General features: G+C 46.4%; 1 protein-coding gene across 1 annotated transcript in view; it reads right to left on the bottom strand.

The window, feature by feature from the left end:
• Positions 1–21,177, bottom strand: part of LOC142768374 (uncharacterized) — a 410,323-nt gene that overhangs the window by 358,701 nt on the left and 30,445 nt on the right. The window contains exon 6 of the mRNA XM_075870345.1: positions 6,811–6,961. Within this exon, the coding sequence (XP_075726460.1) occupies positions 6,811–6,961 (151 nt within the window). The remainder of the gene's footprint in view (positions 1–6,810; positions 6,962–21,177) is intronic.

The following is a 21,177-nucleotide window of genomic DNA, read 5'->3' as shown; positions in this document are numbered from 1 at the left end:
CTTGGCGGGTGTCTTTCCCGTCACGCTATTTGGTGTGTTGCGGTATGTCATCAAGAAACTATCAATATTTTCCTGGAACAAATGACACGTACTTAACAATTTGCTTTCAGACAGTAGCCTCTTCAGAGCTCATATCACGGTCTGTACCGTTCGTTCTGCCGCGCCATTCGAAGCTGCATGGTAGGGGGTAGTGCGAATATGTTTCACGCCATTGGCGACAATGAAATCTGCGAACTCGGCCGAGATAAATTGTGGCCCATTGTCGCTTACTAGTGCTTCTGAGAATCTGTAAGCTGCAAAAGCACTTCGAAGCTTTTCGCTTGTCCTTGCTGTTAAACTAGAGATCATTGGCCACACTTCGACCCGTTTGGTATAGGCATCCACAAAGACAAGAAACACATTTGCACTTGTCTGCGCAAAGTCTAAATTCATTGATATGTAAGGTTTAACGTCCGAGAACCACCATATGATTATGAGAGACGCCATAGTGGAGGACTCCGAAAATTTCGACCACCTGGGGTTCTTTAACGTGTGCGCAAAGTCTATATGGGCGCGTGACCAGCATCTGGCTGGATGGGTCCAGGGTTGAAGTGGTGCTAATGGAGCTGCAGGTTGCACTGCTTGGCATATCTTGAACTTTTTTACATAGTCTTCTATGGCTAGGTCGATTCCCGGCCACCACACAAAACTGCGGGCTAGCATTTTCAAGCGGCTTGCCGCAGAATGTTGAGTGTGCAGAATGTAAAACACGCGATGTCTCAGTACTTCAAGAATAACAACCCAAACTCCCCATGTTAGGCACCCCTGCTCCAGTGACAGTTCATCTCTGGGTACTTGATACGCCCTTAGGTCTTCCGGGCATTCGCCAGGCCAACCACTCCGAGTGAAATCAGCTATACGACCTAATGTCAGACATCGCCTGGACGCTTTGGCGATTCCATCGGCTATCAGTGGAAGACACTTAAACACTGACCGGCACTCGGCTGATTCTACTCCTGCTGACACTGCTTGAGGCAATCTGGATAAGGCGTCAGCTATGTTCATGTTCTTGCTCTTGTGGTACTTAAGGCGGTACATGTATGCCGCAAAAAGTCATTGCCAACGTCGCATGCGCGCTGCTGCCAACGTTGGCATAGGTTTTGTCTCACCTAAAATGCCAAGTAGTGGCTAGTGGTCTGTGTAAATTGTGAAGTCTCAACCATAAAGATAGTGGTGAAACTTTTTAAGACCGAATATCAGCGCCAACGCTTCGCGTTCACAATGCACGTACTACTTTTCCGCTGCCGTGTGGGTTCGCGAAGCGAACGCGATAGGCCTTTCTTCTCCGCCAGTTTCATGGATTATTACCGCGCCTAGGCCGTAGAAAGACGCGTCGCGAAGCACTCCTATCGGTTTGTCAACGTCACAAAGGTGAGGAATTTGCTGCTAACAAGCAGCTTTTTTGTATCCGCGAAAGCATCGCTACATTTCTTCGTCCACAACCATTTCTTATCTTTCTTTAGCAGCCGATACAGTGGCTCCAGGTTTCTCATTATATTGTGTGTAATTTATAACCGCAAAGTTGCCGGTACTTAGCTACGGAGCAGAAACCTGGAGACTTACAAAGAGGGTTCAGCTTAAATTGAGGACGACGCAGCGAGCAATGGAAAGAAAAATGGTAGGTGTAATGTTAAAAGACAAGAAGAGAGCAGAGTAGATTAGGGAACAAACGGGGGTTAAGGATATCATAGTTGAAATCAAGATGAGGAAATGGACATGGGCCGGGCATATAGCATGTAGACAGGATAATCGGTGGTCATTAAGGGTAACTAACTAGATTCTCAAAGAAGGCAAGTGGGTAAGGGGAAGACAGAAGGTAAGGTGGGCAGATGAGATTAAGAAGTTTGCGGGTATAACTTGGCAGCAGCAAGCAGAGGACCGGGTTAACTGGCGGAACATGGGAAAGGCCTTTGTCCTGCAGAGGACGTAGTCAGGCTGATGATGATGATAATGATGATGATGATGACAGTGGCTCAGCAATGGCCGCACAGTTTCTCAAGACCTTTCAGTGAAAATTCATCGTGTCCAAATACGCTTTGAGTTCGGAGACGTTTGTGGGCTCAGGCGCGTCAACAATAGCCCTAATTTTTGCTTCCGTGCAATAAATCACTTCTGCTGTAACTGTGTGGTCAAACTACGACACCGATTGTTGAAAAAACTAGATTTTTCGGTGCTAACCGTGATATTTTAGTCCCGTAGCCTTTCAAGAACCTTCTCTAGCATTTTTTGCCGTGAAACTATATCAGATCTAGCCACGATTACATCATTGATATAGCACACAACGTGTTGAAGGCCCTTCAGCACTTCGTCCATCAAGGACTGGAAGATTGCGGGTGCACTAGCCACACCATAAGAAGGCGCTGAAATTGGAACAACCCCAAACTGGTGCTGACCATCAAGAATGATCGTGACTCGGGCCTCAGAGGTACCTGCTGATAGGCCGCCGATAGGTCGAGAACGCAAAACACCTTACTCCCTGTATTTGCTGAATATAGGTCTTCTGGCCTGGGCAGCGGGTAATGGTCTGTTTTTAGAACCGGATTAATCGTAACTTTGTAGTCACCGCAAAGCCTAAGGGTGCAATCTTTTTTTTTAATTACAACAAGTCGTTTCGCCCAGTCGCTACGCGACACCTGCTGTAGCATGCCCGTTTTTACCATCTCACGGAGCAGTTATTCCACTTTTTCTTTAAGTGCAAATGAAACGGACCTGACTCGACAGAATACTGGCGTAGCATCTGCATTCAAAGATATTTTTGTCTGAAAACTTTTTACGGTGCCCATTGTCTGTGGAAAAAACTGCAGGGAATTTCTTCATCAATGACATGGCTCTGTCCTCCACGGTTACTTGACTTATTGCGCTCCAGTGAAACTCGAGACGCTCAAGCCAATTCCGGCCAAGCAATGCTGGTGGTCTCCTTCCGTTGTCCTTAACTACTACTACTACTGGAAGGATTGTGCTCTGCCCTTTGTACACAACTGAAACCTTACACTGTCCCTTAAGTGGCATTTGTTCGCCGATGTATGTACAAACTGTCACTTTGGTGGACTGACAAGTAACATGAGCAAAATGTGAATCATAGACATACTCTGGCACTACACTAACAGCCGCTCCTGTGTCAACGTGCATGTTCAGGGGTTGAATGTTGACATAGTACGAAGAGCGTGGCACATTTATGAAATGGTATACTTCATGCTCGGAGTCCTCGTCCGAACATTCTAAGGCACTTGTTCTTTTTGTCTGAGCAGCTGAGCACATTTTTGTCAAGTGTCCTACTTTCCACCAATTACGGCACGCAGTTTTTTTTACCAGCATACGCTTGAAGAATGCCCTTTTCCGCATCTTTCACATCGCTCTTTCTTGGCAACGTGGCTCTTTTAAGCCTTCTTTATCCCAATCTTCGGCTGACTCCTAACCGCATTTATTGACTCCTCTTTGTTCTTTTCTATCATTAGCGCTGCCTCTCTTGCCACCATTTCTCAGTCCAAGGCAATGTTGCAGGCGCTCTCAAAGGTTAGGCCAGCCGCGAACAAGGCTCGCTGCGTCTCCTCATTGCGCACACCTGCTACTAACCTGTCGCGAAGTGCATCTTGTAAGAAGTCGCCGTAGTTACATTTCCTGGCCAAGTGCTTCAGCTCGACTACAAAATTTTCTACACTTTCTGCTTCGTGCTGAATCCGACTGTTGAACCTGTAGCGCTCAGTGATTACCAAGCTCCGTGGGCTGTAATGTTCTGTCAACAACCGTTTTGCTTCCTCGTAAGTTTTCTCACGTGGGGAAGCCGGCACTACAAAGTTCTTCAAGACCTCATAAGCTGCTGCTGCTATTACCGTCAGAAAAACCGCTACCTTCTTTTCCTCTTCTATGTCGTTCGTGTGCACAAATAGTTCAAATCACTCCAGGTAAGACTCGAAATTCTGTGACTTAGGATCAAACTCGGCGGTCTTCCCTGAGCGTGACGTTCCTGTCTGCGAGTAGAAAACGTTGAGTCACCTCTGTGCGGTCTTTTTCCATCCATGGCTCAGGTTGCTCTCGGTCACCCTTCAGTCTGAAGCTCCGCTCACTGTCTCCACGTCAATGCTTTCGGTGCTTGTGTGGGGCGTTGCTCGAGGGGCGTTGCTGTCTTCTCCACGTTGCAGGCTTCGGTGTCGTACTCCGAGAGCACGTATATGACGGAATGGCTTTTTCAGTCGCCGGAACGCGCCTACTTTTGCGCCAGGTAGTTCCTTCGCCGCGCCTACTGACGGGATTTGAGCTACCTCATCGACACTGATAAGCCATGACCAGTGGCCACCAAAGAGTGATTGCTTTATTTTCGAGCGCGTACAGTTTATAGCCAAACGTGACGATACAGGCGACGATATGTGCGCAGGCAGCATGTGGTGCACGTTATCACAGAAAGCATGTTTTTGCACGGTGGGAACACAAATAAAGCTTTTGCCGCCAAAAAGAATCCTTGAATATTCTATTCTGTCCGCCTTTTGCTAGTTCATGAACCAAACGCAGCAATCGAACGCGAGTACAATGCGCGACATTAAGACATACGACGGATTCTGACCGTGAGGCTTCAGAAGCTGCATATTTTCCCTACCTCATTATTTTCAAATACTGTGGCGAATAATGGATGCTTAAAACACGGAAACAACTACATACACTGAATGTGCTGAATGACTGTTTGGGTGCTAAATTAAAAATTCATAGGACGGCATGGATTCGACCACACAAGACTACACACATGACTTGGTGAATTTAAAACGATGCACGAAAGAATGTGTTACAGTAAGAGCCCACAGACACGAGTCATCATCAAAAAAGCACAAAGAATCGCGAGAGCTACGGCACAACTAGAGATAGTGGAGAGTACCAGCCTTAGTTTCACAGCCGCGGAGAAGAAATCCCGACCGATTCCAGGCATAAAGCAATAACTTTCACGCCCTGCAGTCAGTCTTTTCAACTTTCAGTCTTGGTTTATGAGAGAGTCGATCGATTTGGATGGACTGAATATTATTTTGCCAGTTTAAATACTCGAACACAGTGACGCCTTAAGAGTCGCTAATAGTGCGAGGATCCCTTCATGCACTGCAGCGACCCGAATACCACATTCTGTGATTTCATATATTTACGAAAGGTCAAATGCTTAAGCGTCAACTGGTACACTTTCTTTCCTGCTATTGGATTCACAGCCATCGGTTCACAGATTTTCCTCTGCCACTTTCAGGGTCTGGCCATTTCAGACTAACTCAGATAAATCACCTCCTTACGGGTATGCACGCTGTTTTTCATCACCATTTACATGCTGCGTTCATGATTCGCACGTGGCCATTCCACATATACGACGTAGAGCATATCAATATTTTCATTGTGTGACGTGAATCTACGCAGAACAACACTTAGAGCTGAAAACATGAAACTCACAGCATTCGTGTAATCTATGATGTTATTTTCCGCCATGGATTTGGTGTTGTCTCGTTAGTTCGATATATACCATTGTTTGTATGATTTAAACGGCACATGAAGTTTGGACGCTAACGATTACAAGTCGTGGAGCACGTGCAGTCTTTATAAGCATAAATATGAAAATAGAGATCACGTAGAAATACCTCTGAGAAGACATAAGAATGTAAGGTGTAAAATGTAAAACGTGAAAGCATGGTTTTACAGCATCGTTTACGCGTAAAGCTAAGATTGTTCTCATGGCAGGAATGGCCCCGCCGCGGTGGGCTAATTACTAAAGTACTCGGCTGCTGACCCGCAGATCGTGGGACTGAATTCCGGCTGCGGCGGCTGGATTTTTGATGGAGGCGAAAATGCTGTAGGTCTACAAGCTCCGCTTTAAGTGCACGTTTAAGAAGCTCAGGTGGCCGATAATTCTGGAGTCCTCCACTACGCCATTTCTCACAATCATGTAGTGTTTTTGGGACGTCAAACCCCCCAAGTCAATCATGGAAGGAACATATTGCTTTAGGTAAAAAACAAAAGTTGGGAGACTCTTAAACTGCGTCTCATAGAGTTGAATGCGAAAGTGATATTTTGCTCCTAATGCATATTTGAAAGAGTTAGTGAATTAAATTTATTCGAACATGCTATGCACCCACTATACGTGGCCTGGATGAGGCAGTATAGCGTGTGCCTTTGGAGTAGGCGACTAGATTTAAACTATGAACTCATTATGACGAGCCCACGTTCGGAGGCCCCGCGGCAAGGCACGCTTCTACCACTCATGTATTACGGCAATATTTTGTGTTGTATTTCAAAATATGTGTGCAGAATGCAGGTGTTTGTAAGGCGTGAAAGTAACTTTCATTGCATTTTTAAGCGGAGTGTGTTATCATCACAGTATCACAAGCAGAGGCATAAAACTGTAATAGGCCACCCACAGCACCATACAAATGACCCAAGTTCAATTCTCACTCCAACTCAAACAATCCGTTTGAGGTTTACACTGGCACCTATGTTTATATATATATATATATATATATATATATATATATATATATATATATATATATATTTATATACTCGATTTTTCGCTCTCTCAAAGATGATTTTTCACTCAAAGCTGACGACAACGGCGCCCGAATTTCTGCGAAAGAAGCTTTTAACGCTGTCCGGCTATATATAAGTGGTGTATGCAGTTATTCGCAGACGTGCCGCGTTACATGGATTATCGGAATGCGTGAAAATTGCCGAAGTTTTCCAGTTTTTATTCCAAATCGACAATTCAGTTCGTTCCCAGTTACAATGCAAGCTAACAAAAAAAACAGAAAGTACCTTGAATAGATTTAGGCATTCGATCATCACAGGTCGCTCCGCGTGCTCTCTGTTGAGGTCCAACATGCCCAAGTGGCGGAAACCTTCCTTCCACATTTCACCTATTCGTGTCAAGGTTTTAGCCCGCTTGATATCTGCCACGAATCGGACACTGCGGAGAAATTGATTTGAACAGATTGGTACGCATGGAGTTTGCTCAAGTGGTCGTTGCAGAGCAGAATACAAGCGTGCAAAGTCAGCACCACTACTGTTTCTCGCCACAATGTGATGCTTCTCTGAAGTCAAAAGTCTCGGATGCTTAATGAAAACAAGAAAAATACTCGTTAACGGTCGCACTTGCACACATTTTCCAAAAATAAACGACATGATGACGTGGCCATCTTGACATCACAAACTGCCTCAATTTGCAACGTTCGGATGGCATCACATACGACGACTTCACATTTTACCATCGTCAAATGTTACTGACGCATGATCAATGGTCATGTAATCACGCAAGCAGTGCAAAGCCATGTGTTCTGCAAAAAGAATGCTAATGCTTGCGATTCAAGGGGTGGTGGGAAACAGGTTGAGAGAGCTTCGCGGGAAGGGGGGTATATGGATGTTTGCATCCAATGGGAAGAAAGAAAGATAGCCGAGTTCATAGCAAGAGATTATCTTTTTGGTTTGAACGTTGAACGACAACCAGCAGTATACGCATACATTATAACCCAAGAGCCAGAAATGAATGCAGATGCTGTAGGGCTTCGGAAGTTTCTTCTCGGATAAAGCGCACTGATCGAAAAGTCGATTGTGGTACCCGCTATGACATTGACGCAACCTATCTGGCTTTTGACTCACCGCGGTGGTATAGTGACTCAACTGCTGACGCGCAGATCGTGGGATTGACTTCCGGCCACGGCGGCCACATTTTCGAAAGAAGCGGTTCTTGGAGGCCATGTCCATACTTTCTTTCTGCTGAGTCTAGTACAATCAATTGTTGCCGAGTCAAGTACAGCCAAGCGTACTACACATTTGTAGGCACGTTAAAAAACCTGAGGTGTTTGAAATGTGCAGAGGCATCCACTGCGACGTCTCTCAAAATCGTATCCTGGTTTCGGGGTGTATAACCTCTACAATGGTATGATTATTCGGTTTCGCCCAGTCATTCTCCTCAATGTGCAACATGCATGATACATAATATAGGTCACACGCCGGATGATAGCGGTACCTAAAGACCACTGGAAAAGTAAAAACTCACAGAAGGAGAGCCTCAAAAGAAGGCCTAGTTTTATGATAAACTTATAATCATATGTATATGAGTTAAGAAATAAACGAGCACACATACAAAGTTTTTATTGATTTACGTCTTGGCCTTGTCACGGCTTTTGTTAGAATGAACAAAAATTGAGTGTGTGGCAGCTTTTATGACCAGGCGTGACCACGTGCGTACAAAACACATTTGATCGACATACAAGAACCTAACCATGAAAACACTAAATAAAGGAATAAAAACATAAAAATGTAACACGGTAGGAAAGATCATGGGCATGGAAGAAGGGCATTTGTCACACTGACCAATCACCACGGTGATTACTCATGAAGCTACAAAATGATAACATTTATGAAGTGAGAAAACTTTAGGGATGCTTTTTTAAAGATTTCACGAACATGCAGATGTCAGGACATGCAGAAAGGCAAGAAACTTAGCCTACGCACTTGTTAAGATCGGATGATGCACTAATGAATTTATGGATCAAAAAAGAAGATTCTCAAACTTCCTGATAACGGTGTGATTCGAAGCCTGATACTACTGGTGAAACGTCACTATGATCTTGTCAACGAATGACCTGGTAGAATAAAATGCTTGGAGAAGGGGAGATGTGGCAAACTGTTCACGTGTTCTTTGTAGTTGTTGAAACGGATACGAAAGGATGTTTTGGTTTGACTTACGTTCTGCATTTGAGATACTGAGCATTCAAGTAAGTAAATGATGTTGCTGCTCTAACAGCTCTACTCTCTGTTTTTTTATAAATGAAAAGTTAGATGCCGTGCTTTTAGCAGTGGTACCAGTAGTCATGTGCACGCAAATTTTACATCCCGGTTTGTTACACAAATGACAACCAGCAGGAGCAATGAATTTAGTCTTGGAAGAAGTTACAATATCGCGCCTTTTCCTTGATATACAATACGCTACTCGTTGTGATTCAGAGATAATGTTCTCAAGCCTATTGTTCTGCGCCCGTAAGTAGTAATGCTTTCTTAGAGTATTCGACACGTTATAAATAGTTGCACAACGCGTTGAAACGAGGTTAGTTCGTGAAGATGGTGCTCACCTACATGTCCTTACTGATAAGCTCTTCAAGATCGAGACAATCAGCTTACTGGAGAGAGTCGTCAATTGTTCGTGAGGACTATTACTAAGTTACTGCTTTACGGAGCTGGTCACAGTTGTGAGTGAATATCCTGTTGCCCGAGCGAATTCTTTTAAAACAAATAGTTGGGCTGTAGGGAATATTTGTTTGCGGTGTTTAACATGGCTACTTTTAAAATAGAGATATCTTTGTCGGACAATGGGCTCCTTGTAAAGATTAGTCATTAGTTTAATATTGCTAAAGTATACAGTGACGTCAAGGAAGTTTATGCAAACTGGCGAATAAGAGTGGGAAAAGTATATGGATGGTTCTGCGTTGTAGTCGGCAATGAACGAAAGTAATGCGGCTTCACCATGGTGCCAATATAAGGAAATTGCGTTGATGAAACGTTTGCAATATAGCGCTTTAGGTTCACGAGTGGCAAGGAAATCATTTTCTAGCAGTTATTTGATTGACTTGTGGAGTTTAACGTAATTTCTAGCATGCCCACGAAGTTTCTCACATAATTGGGACCTATTTTTGTGCCTATCAAGGTGCCATTGTTGGAACGTGAAGTTCAATGTTAAATTCACAGTTGTTATGTGCGACCGTGAGTGTTAAATTGTGCCTCAAGAAGAATCGTGAATGGTTTTGTCATCTATAGAATCGTTGCATGCTTGAAGTGCTGAACGAATCCCGTCGGCATGGGGTATGGTCATGTACACTGACGCCACATCTAGTGTAACCATGAGAGCATCACTTGGAACACGCATATTTAAAAATGTCACGCAGATAATTTAGTGTCTATAAAATACAAAAAAACGTTAGTAGGTATCGAACTAATCAGGCTGTCTGCATAGTGGGATAGGCTTTGCATGATGGTTCTTATTCCTGAAACGATTGGTCGGCTTGGATTGTTTTGTTTATAAATTTTAGGGAGCCGATAATATCTACCAGCTACCGAACTCAGGTGGATTAAGGATTTAAGCGCAGTTTTTGAAATTTATTTTTCCTTAGTAACTCTTTTTAACTTTTATTTACTTTAGTCTTGAACTCTTCGGTGCAGCCGTAGCTCCAATGCATGTAAAATTCGCTGTCATTCAACTGTCTGTGGGCCTTACGAAGGTTAGCAGCTTTCTATATTATGAGCGTTGCACCACCTTCATCAGCCGGTTTGTTAACGATGTTGTCACGGCAAGCCAGGGTTTCGTAAGCTTCCCTTTTTTCGGCGCATAGGCAATGTCCGTGGAATGGCGATTGCCTTTTTATGCTTCGATTACATCTAGCTGCACTGCTCGGACGTAAATATTGAGACATTCACCTCGAGAAGGGGCAGCTAAACGTTTAGTAGAGAAAGACGCCGTTTTGTTAGGTATGGAACAATCGTGAAAGTATTCACGTGAACGCATGCTTCTTTCAAAATCGCTAAGTCACTGATTAGTTGCGTTTCAATGTATCTTCCAGTTGCAGGACCAAAACTCAAACCACGAAAAAGAACACTTAACTGCTCTGCCAATAACCGCTAAGTGCATACTTATTGATATGTTGTGTTACATACACACATGCACACATACACACACGCACACAGTATATCGTACCAGCGCGCGTGCGCGAACTGTACATAAAGGTTTTTGATCTATAGCAAGAGTCACATGGCCTCTAAGATACACGCCACGCGCTCGCCATCTCGGAGGTCACAAAGTCTCTTAATGTCTCACAGATAGCATCACATTATCTCGCGTTTGCTGTTTGCTTGCTCAACGCCTGTGAAAAGGCATGATATGTTCTCCACTAGATGGACATAGTTGTCCATTTTCAGAGCCGTTTGAAAGGTCCTGTGTGTTTTTAGCGGCGATGGCTGCGCTATCCCGGCTTTTTTCGACGTAGTTTGAGGCTTCTCATATGTGCCTAAAATCGCCAAATCGACTCGTTTTCGTCGAGACACTTTTCGAACGAAATACGCTAAAGGGGCCCCGAAGCACTTTTTCAAGTGACCATGGAATAAAATTACTAGAAGAGCTGATTGCCTCACGAATTCAACGCTGCAAAAACTTTAAGAATTCGTCTAGCGTGAGTGGTATTACAAAGGTTTGTCGCATGCTGAAATTCCATTATCTCGTCTTTTGTCCCGACGAAATAAGTGGAAGCTAAGCAAGGAGGCATGGCAAAGGCAAAGAAACTATCACACCTCGTGATCTTGAGCACATTTTTTCTTACATTGCGTAGCTTTTTCACTGCGATCGCACGCGCACGCGTTGACAAGTAGCGGCCTTCGCGGCGATCTCGGTAACTTGATTTTTCGGTCACATACGCACATACGATTTTTCTCTCACAACCGTCGGGGCCGACACCAATGGCGGTATTTCTGCGACACGAGCTCTCCAAAGATATTGTGTTAAAAAATGCCACACACAGTAATAGGTGTACTACCCAAGAAACTAAAGACCAAGTTTGAGGATATTGCCTTGCACAAGATAAGAACATAATATGCATGTTCCTTTATCTCCTATGAATTAGGTGCCCTCATTCTTGTGCTTCCGGTAAATAATTGGCAAGCATGAGTAATTAATCAGTTACCAAGCACACAAAACCGGCCAAATTGTAGAGTGGTTTTCGTTGAGCCCACCCAGAGAGTGACTTCCCTGCCAAACGTATTTTTTTCATTTTTATTACTAAAACCCATTCCGTGAATTCTCATTACAATTTTCTTTCAAAGCCTGACATATTTCAGATACAGAAACGACTTCGAGGACAACGTCATATCCAATTGATGACACGTAACTTGTCTCTCAACTCGTCTCAGTTGATAACCGCATTGGTTCATTTGGCGTAGTAACATGAAGATTTTTTTACGTGAAAAAAAGGCAGCATATCAACGGGGTGAATGATGGAGAGTGGGGCGAAGCATCAGTCCGCCCATTCGTTCTTGCTTCCGTCCGTCAATGCGTTTGTCTGTGTGACCATCCGTGCGTCTATCGGTGCGTCCGTGCATGCGCCTGTTTGTGCGTCCACACGTCCATCCATGCGGCTGTCCCTGTGTTCGTACATGCATCCGCCCCTACGTCCGGCTATGCATCCATCCGATCGTGCAGCCATCCGTGCGTACATCCATGCATCTGTCTGTGTGTCCGTTCATCCATCTAGTCAACACTCCAAGTACCACCATCTCCAATATTTTCATCATATATTCCACATATAGAAGCACCACCATTCAGCGGACATTCCAAGGACTGAACGAGAGGTGGCACACGCACACTTTCTTACGGCCTGTGCTTCGTGTCTACTTGCAACCTTTAATCACCTCGAGTTCACGGTATATACAGTTCCCTGTATTCATGGCACTGCGGCCCAATGCTCGGTAAACCTCTCTAAAACCAAGAAGGTCACGCCCAGCGAGTATAACGTAGCAAACCTTTCTTTTTAGATAGTCCTCAATGTACGTACCGATGGCTGCAAATGGGGAATGAGAGACAGGAGAATTCGGTAGGTATCGTATATAAACTCAATCAGAGATACAATATGAAGGTTGCACAGGCCCAGGCGTCTAAATCCAGCCATGGTGACAGGCTGGTTGAAAGCTTCGACGAGGACGTTTAACAGCAATAAGGTAAAAAAAAACATTATACTGCAACGTTCCATTCCTCAAGTTTTGTTATCGCCCCAATACATTACACAATCTTCAGCGCAAACCACACCTACAGTCTTCTAGAAGCTTCAGGACTGTTATAGATCATTTCTATAAGAGCATGCCCACTACGCAAACTGTAAAGGTTATTCTGGAACCTACGTCACCGCCAGCGGTAACGCTAGAATATTCGATGGCAAGACGCACTTCGTCGCTTGTCGACGAACTTAGCCGCTTGTCAGTAGTTGATCGACGGCCGACGCCCCATTCGCCGCTTACCTGGCGCCGGGATTCCCGTGACCAGGCACGCTGCAAGTTGTCGACCCCATCTTATCGAGCATCAAGCGAACCCTTGGACAACCCCCCGGCTCTGTCCAGGCCTTCATCGTGAGCCAACGCCCGGGCACCACAGCGCAAGCCGTTGGAGCCAGGGCTAGGACGAAAGTGTGATGGCTTTCGCAGCGCCACCGCCGAAAGCTCATTGCTTTAACTTCAGCGGTCCAGAGAGGAGCACCGTCGACGACATCATAGATGCCCTCGAAGCAGTAACCGGCCCAGCCGGTATCAAGTCCCTCCAGCACATGGGAGGTGCAAAGTTCGGCACCGCAGCCACAAACGTCCATGCAGCCACCAAGCTGAAGAGCCAGGGCACAATTCTTTTGAACGGCGAATCAGTTCCACTAGTCAGCGTAGGTCCTGAAATAGTCCACGTCACAGTCTTCCGGGTACCGCTGTGGGTAAGCGATGCAGCCCTAGCGATGGCTCTCTCCACCTATGGCAACATGACATATCCACGAGCCAGTGTTCAAGGGCCGCCCAGAGGTTGTCACAGGTGTCCGCGTGGCGCGAGTGGAAATGAAAAGCCAAATACCGAACTTTCTGACACTCCAAGGCTACAATGTCATGTGTGACTACCGGGGTGTCAAGAAAGTGTGCTCTAAGTGCAGGAATGCTGGCCACATCGCAAAAGATTGTGCCACGCCTCGTTGCACGTGCTGCAACGTGTTTGGACATGCCACAGAGGGATGCGCAGAACCGTGCCGCAAGTGCTCGGGCAGTCACGCAACAGCTGACTGCTTACGTCCGAAGTCCTTCGCAGCGGCTGCAGCAGCTGCAACCGAACAACAAGCGTGCATCGACCTCACGCCCGCATCGCAAGACGGTTATCCGGCGCTCGAGCATGCGAGCGACACTGAAACAAGCGACCCGACACCCATGCTCAACCACAAGACGCAGGAGACCTGCCTACCCTGTCTGAGAAAGCCTCTTCAACCCTTCAAGCCCCGTCAGAGACCAGCGACTTCTCGCCAGACGCCTATGACGAACACAGCTCATCCAAAGTCGAAGCCCGAGTGCCCGTACTTAGCAGAAACCACGAGAGCTACAGCTCTGACACAGTTGGCACCACCAGTAGCTCCGAGGTGCCGAGAGCTTCGATGGGACACGGCACCCGAACAACGGGACGTGCAGACGCTCCGGTCATCGGCCCAGACAATACCACAACGGTGATTATGCCACCGACAACAACGAGCGCCCGCGCCAGCAAGTACTCGGCACAGACCCGCAAAAACTGAGCCTGTCAAACCCTATTTACCAGATTGCAGGTGCGGCCACCGGTGCCAGTGTCGGTGCCCGCGCCATTAAAATAGAGCGCCCAGTGACCAAACGAGCCCACCCACTGCCCACGGACTCTGAGGGCTCTACGGACAGTAGTAAGCCCCAAAACCTCGCTAATGCTCTGACGACGTCAGAGCATTTCTCTCTTTAGTCATGTTCACTCGTTGAGCGCTCGCCCTACCCCTGCAATGGGTTTCTGTGAAGTTTGCGCGCACTCCCCCTATTTTCAAAATAGCTACGGGGCATATTCTTCCCTTAAAGGTCAGGGGTTTCAAACGCCGAGATAAGCAGAGAGAAGTCATGCACTTCGCAAGGTCACGTCATGTCGGTATCTTTTTCTTACAGGAATGTAATTTTAGAACCCCTTTTGATGTGCAATCTTTCTGTTCACATTTTGGAGTCGAGGATTTTTTTTCGCTGACTGATTCAAAGATGTGCGGAGTCGGAGCTGTTTTTTTACACAAGTGTTGCGTCGAACAGCACACTGTGTTTATGGTTTTGACGGCCGCACACTATCAGTACACTTTCACCTTCACGGAAGACGAGAAAGGGCGCTCGTAATATATGCCCAAGCTCAACGTGCGGGCATGGCTGACTTTTTATTCACTCGAGTCATTTATGTTTGACAGTTACTCCACTTTCTTAGTTGAAGCAGACAAAGCAGACAATACAGCGGAGTTAGCGCATTGCGACAACTCATCCGTAATTTCAAGTTCAGGGATGCTTGGGTCGACACTCACGGGAATGGCTTCGTTGCAACCTGGCAACGGGGTCCCAACATGACCCGCCTAGACCGCTACTATTTTTTAAAAGTGCTAGCCACTCATATCCTTAGTTCCGAGGTCCTACATTTCCCACCGGACGTTCCATGCATTACAGACCACTTTCCAGTGTCTGCAAAACTTTTCTTTGAACAATCCACTACATTTAGAAACCATTGGAAAATGAACAACACACTCGTGCACGACCCGGAAAGCGTAGCATTACTGCGCAATGCACTAGAGCAAGTATGCAAAAGGCCGCCTTAACCCCGTAACTACGACGCATTGAAACACAGTTGGCGCGCCGAGCTTATCAAAGCGGGGCGCGAAAGGAAAGTGCGCCTGACGACAGAGATAAATGACCCACTACGAAAAGCGCGCATTGTACGCAGAGGCGAGACGCTGACGTTCGCAATGCACGACTATCTCGATCAGTTAAAGGCGCGGTACGAACTTTTGCTACGTCTTAGTTCGCGCACGGCTGCGCAGTCTTTTATCAACGGACGACCAGTTTTAGATCCAGTTTTCTTCGAAGTGTTCGCAACGGCTCCTTTGGTGAACAAATTCATGTCCCTTTCGTTCAGTTGCCGAACGGCGAACAGTCTACACGAGCAGACGACATATTGAGGGTCTTTGAAACACATTTTTCGAACATTTTCGGGGCGGAGAACACAAACGACGTGAACTATACCACCATAGTTAATCAGTTTTGCGAGTGAATTTCCCGCGTACCGGAGGAGCTCCTCGATAGTCTCTGCAGCCTAGTGACGCTGGATGAATTACGCATCGTGCTTCAGCGCTTAAACACAACCGCCGCCACCAGCCCTGACGGGATACCTTTGAGTTTCTACAAGACCTTCCTTGAAACAATACAAGACCACCTTTTGACAATGTTAAATGGGCTTTTTGCTGACGGAATCAGACCGAATACGTTTCGTGAGAGCAGAGTTATACTCTAGCTTAAAAGCGGGGCAGAGCCGTCTGACCCAAAGGCGTGGAGGCCCATTTCCCTACTTAACTCGGATTATAAGATATTGACAGCCATCCTTGCAAACCGCATAACAATCATTCTACCGGAAATAGTAAGCTACATACAAACATGCTGTGTCCCAGGTCGTACGATCTATACCTCACTTGCGCTGACTCGAGATTTATTCACGTACGCTACAAGAACACAAATATCTTACGTTTTTTTTCCTTGGATCAGGAAAAAGCTTTTGATCGCGTAGAATGGAACTATCTCTTCGCTGTGCTTGAGTGTTATGGCTTCCCAGCACATTAAACCGACACCCTACGTTCACTCTACACAGACTTAGAAACGTTATTATTGGTCAATGGCTATACATCTGAACCCATTGCAGTAAGCAGGGGCATTCAACAAGGCTGTCCCCTCTCCGCAATTCTCTTTGTATTATGCATAGATCCATTATTGAAACAAATCCAGGAATGTACTTCGATACTTGGTTTCCCTCTTCCAGGTTTGGGCGAAGTGAAAGTAGCGGCATAGGCCGATGACATCTCGTTGTTTATTCGGAACATAGATAGGTACAGAGCCTTTCTGCGAATATTCCACACGTATATTTACCTGTCGGGAGCACGTCTTAATACCGAAAAAAGAAAGGCATTGTGCATAGGGATGCACATTGAAGAGTTTCCTGATGACGTCAAAATTGTCCAAGGCGTTAAAGTCGTAGGTGTAACTTTCCTTTCGACTGGCGAGGTAGCCCGCAACACATGGAAAGAAATCCAACACAAAGTGGACAGACGCATTGAAGTAGCCAGAATGTTTCGACTACCTTTTACTTAAAGAGCTTATCTAAATAAATCCAGCATAACAGCGCCACTGCTTTATGTAGCCAGAATCGCACGACCACCTCGACGGGTTTTGCTGGGAGGGGCTACTGCGTGCGACTCCTTTTTTCGGGATGGTCACGCCGAAGCTGTTGCCAGAGTCTTGGTCCGCCTACCAGTAAAATGGGGAGGGCTTAGTGTACCCAACCTTGATGTAATGTGCCGCTTGTTGGCTCTCAAAAGCACCTGGGCAATCTTAGAGAACTCATCATATCGAGGCAGGCAACTTGCAGTGTATCTGCTAGGAACCTCTAAAAGACTTTTTGGTTTAGCAAACGACACAGGACCAGCTGCTGAGCAGCCACCAGCGTATTGCATACATGTTATAAAATCTTTGCAACAATGGCGAAACGATTTTCCTGTTGAAGAACTTATGGAAATGTCCCCCACCGACATGAGCGAATTAATAGCATTTAAAAGCCTATCCGAAGAATAACGCCAGAAATGCCGGGCGAAAAGACACTGGACTCTTACAAACACGTCTCTCCCCTCCGAGGTACGTGATCTAAACTGGCTCAGAGAATGGGGGGCTTCACCAACGGCCGACCGCCTTGTGGCGTGGGGCGTGGCGCTCTCCGCATTATGCCCGCAATGCGGTCGCGTCGAAACACTGAACAATGTCTTCCATGAATGCATAGTAGCGCGCACCTTTTGGCGCATGGTTACCAGGATGTTCCAAACAAGTATGCAGCGGAGGTCTAGCCACAGAGATAACTTTGTCGTACTCTTAATGGCTATCGGAGCCTTCGTCTTATGGAAACAAAGGGGACTGGCCTGTCTGAGGGGACGCCCCCAGAGAGCCATGTTTCCCCTACTACATCGGCTAAGTAACATAATGCTTATGCATCTTAACGCAGAACTAGTCATGCTGGGAGAGGAGGCTTACCTCCAACGGTGGTCTACGCGATTTATTATCGTGAAAAACAACAGAGTGTCCATGCCTTTCCTCCCTCAATGAGGAGGTTGGCTACAGCTTGTACCACTGTGACATTACAGTGTGTGTTTTTCTTTCCTTTTTTACAAACGTGTATGTTTGTGCAATATTGCTCTTGAGCGCAAGAGCAAATTGTCCTCACAGGTGAATGCAAAATATCACGCTACAATGTGAATGACCTCCCCTTGTTTGTTCATATAGCCTTACTGTTCATTTAGGTTAATAATCTCGATGTCATGAATGTCCTGTCTTTGTTGTACAATTTTTGCATTGTACGTCACTACATACGCTTTAAGTTCTTTCACTGTATATAACAGCTTGCATTGTACATACGCATTGTTCACCATTGTCCATTTTTATGTGTGCACACAAGCTGTGTACGATATATCCGGAAATGAAATTCTCTTAAAAGCTTAATGCCTCTTAACGGCTAACATCAAAGTCCGAGCTAGCCTTTTTTCGTTCGGCTCGGGGTCCCGTCATGCCGACCCCCGGGAGCGTAATCAAGAGGAAGAAGACGTGCCCGCTTCAGCGCATTCCCGCGCGAGGCACCGAAGGTGGCGGTTTCCGGTTATCCAGCTGGTGACTCCCCCCCTCCCTGCAGCAAGGATCAGAGAATGAGTCTGGGAGACCCTCTCTGACGGATCCGCCTTGTCACTAACCCAGCCGCAGCTACAGGTCACGCCCACTTGATCAAGGCCAAGAGCCCTGTACACGAGTGCGCAGCACCAGCTGCGCGTCACCAGTTCTACCAGACACGCCCCCGGCCCTGCTGCCGGCGTGACGGAAGGATTACGCACACCATAATGGCATCTGTTTTGCACCCCCGGTGAGGGAAAACTGTTTCTTATTTAACGCTCCGGAAGGAGACGTTTCCGTAGATGAGCTTATAGATGCTATGAAATTTACGGCAGGTGATGATAGTGTTACGAATAAATATAGCACCTGGTACTATATAAACTCTTTATTTAGGGCGAACTTGTGCCCGTAAACTCGAAGAAAAAAAAGTGCCACCATATCCACCATGTGAATGATGATGAGTGGGCGAAGCTCCGGAGGTAAACCTGGTAAACCATGAATTCTCCGTAGATTTTGCCCACTCGATTTTATTACAACGCTCCCCCTAGCGTACGTTGCCGCACAAAATCGAACGATTGCCTTCCACAAACGACACGCGCCGTATGTCACATCATTCCTATTTTATAACATCTCACATCTTTCATCATCAACTACAAGTACCGCCGTCTAGTTTATAACACCTTGCATCTTTTCATCATCAGCGCCAAGTACCGTCATCTATTGAACAGTGCAAGAACTAAACGAGAAATGCCTACATACAGGGGATGGTACCGCCATCTAGTGAACACTGTAGGAACTAAACGAGAGGTGGCTACATACAGGGGACGCACAGCCCACGCCTTAAGGAGCTTCGCCCCTAAAATGGTCAGCCAAAAAATGTCTGTGCCCGCTGACCCTAACTTCGTCGGTCTCTTCTGCCCCCCGAGTCTCGTGCCAGTCCCATGGCATAGCATCGTGGCGCGTGCAGGACGGCGTTCAATGACGCGGCTTTCTTGCTACTTGCTTGACGGCTTTTACGAACGCGAATTGTGCTACGCGTCTTCTGCGATGGTCGAGCTGTGGCATTAGTCCCCCTCCTAGCACGCATCGCCCCGATTCGTAGAGCCGGCTGACAGTTTCTAAACAATAGGACTTGTCCTTGTGTTAGACAACGTTGTTCAGTTCCTGTCGTAGTACGGTTTTATACGTACTACATGTACAACTTCCGGGAGATTCCTGCATCGTGTTGTGCATACTTGACCTTCAGGGATCACTTCGTAGTTTAATGGGCCCAGCTGACGAAGAACCCTGTAAGGGCCAAAATAGCGCCGCATAAGCTTTTCTGATAGGCCACGTGCATGTACAGGCGTCCAGACCCACACTTGGTCTCCAGGGGAGTATTGAACGTCCCTTCGTCTTAGATTGTAACGGTGCGCGTCGACGTTCTGCTGTTGAATGATGCGGTTCCATGCTAGTTGTCGCGCCTCTTCTGCCCTTTCTACATATTCGCTTATGTCAGGGTCCTCTTCATTCGGGCTGTTGACAGGCAGCATCGCGTCTGATGTCGTTATTACTGTCCGACCATAAACAAGTTGAAATGGCGTGAAGTGGGTTGTCTGTTGTACTGCGGTATTGTATGCCAATGTAGCATACGGTAATATGGTGTCCCAAGTCCGATGCTCTACGTCCACATACATCGCAATCATGTCAGCAAGCGTCCTGTTCAGCCTTTCAGTTAACCCGTTAGTTTGCGGATGGTATGTGGTAGTTCTTCTGTGGTCGGTGTGCGTTAGTTTTATGACAGACTGTACTAGCCTGGCAGTGAACGCAGTTCCTTTGTCAGTTATAAGAAGTTTAGGTGCGCCATGTCGCAGCATTATCTGGGTCACAAAAAACTGAGCCACTTCATTTGCCGTTTCTTTGTGAGAGATGACGTCTCGGCATACCGGGTCATGTAGTCGGTTGCTACAACTATCCAGCGCTTCCCAAACGATGACATAGGAAATGGTCATAGCAAATCCATTCCGACCTGCTCAAACGGGACTTTCGGTGGCTCTATCGGTTTCAAAAGACCTGCTGGTTTTAGGGGTGGTACTTTGCGTCTTTGGCATTCTCTACATGATCTTACATAATGCTGAATTGAATCCATCAATTTTGGCCAGTAATATCTGCGGCGGATTTTGGCCAAAGTCCTACTAATGCCCAAGTGACCTGCCGATGGGTCATCATGACACGCTTCTAAAATTTCCGCTCGCAGTGATGATGGTATCTGCAGTAGGAACGTTTCACCGGTGTGTTGAAAGTTTCTCTTGTAGAGAACGTTGTTGCGGAGGACGTAGGAACGTAGTCCACGGACGAAAACTCGCGGTACTTCGACTTGCTGCCCCTCTAAGTATTGAATGAGCAGAAGTAATTCTGGGTCCATTCGTTGATCATGAGCCATCTCCGACACATTCACAGCTCCAAGAAATGCGGAGTCTTGTTCATGCTCAGGAGACGAACTCTGGATTGGTGCTCGTGACAAGCAGTCCGCGTCATTGTGCTTGTGGCCAGACTTGTAGACTACGGTGATGTCATATTCTTGTAGACGTAGGCTCCATCTAGCAAGTCTTCTGGAAGGATCCTTGAGGTTCGCAAGCCAGCACAATGAATGATGGTCACTGATGGCTCGGAATGGTCTACCGTATA

This window comes from Rhipicephalus microplus, chromosome 8 (genome assembly GCF_043290135.1).
Source record: "Rhipicephalus microplus isolate Deutch F79 chromosome 8, USDA_Rmic, whole genome shotgun sequence".
NCBI classification, from domain to species: domain Eukaryota; kingdom Metazoa; phylum Arthropoda; class Arachnida; order Ixodida; family Ixodidae; genus Rhipicephalus; species Rhipicephalus microplus.
The sequence above is the reverse complement of the archived record's forward strand: the minus strand, read 5'-3'. Positions and strand labels throughout refer to the sequence as shown.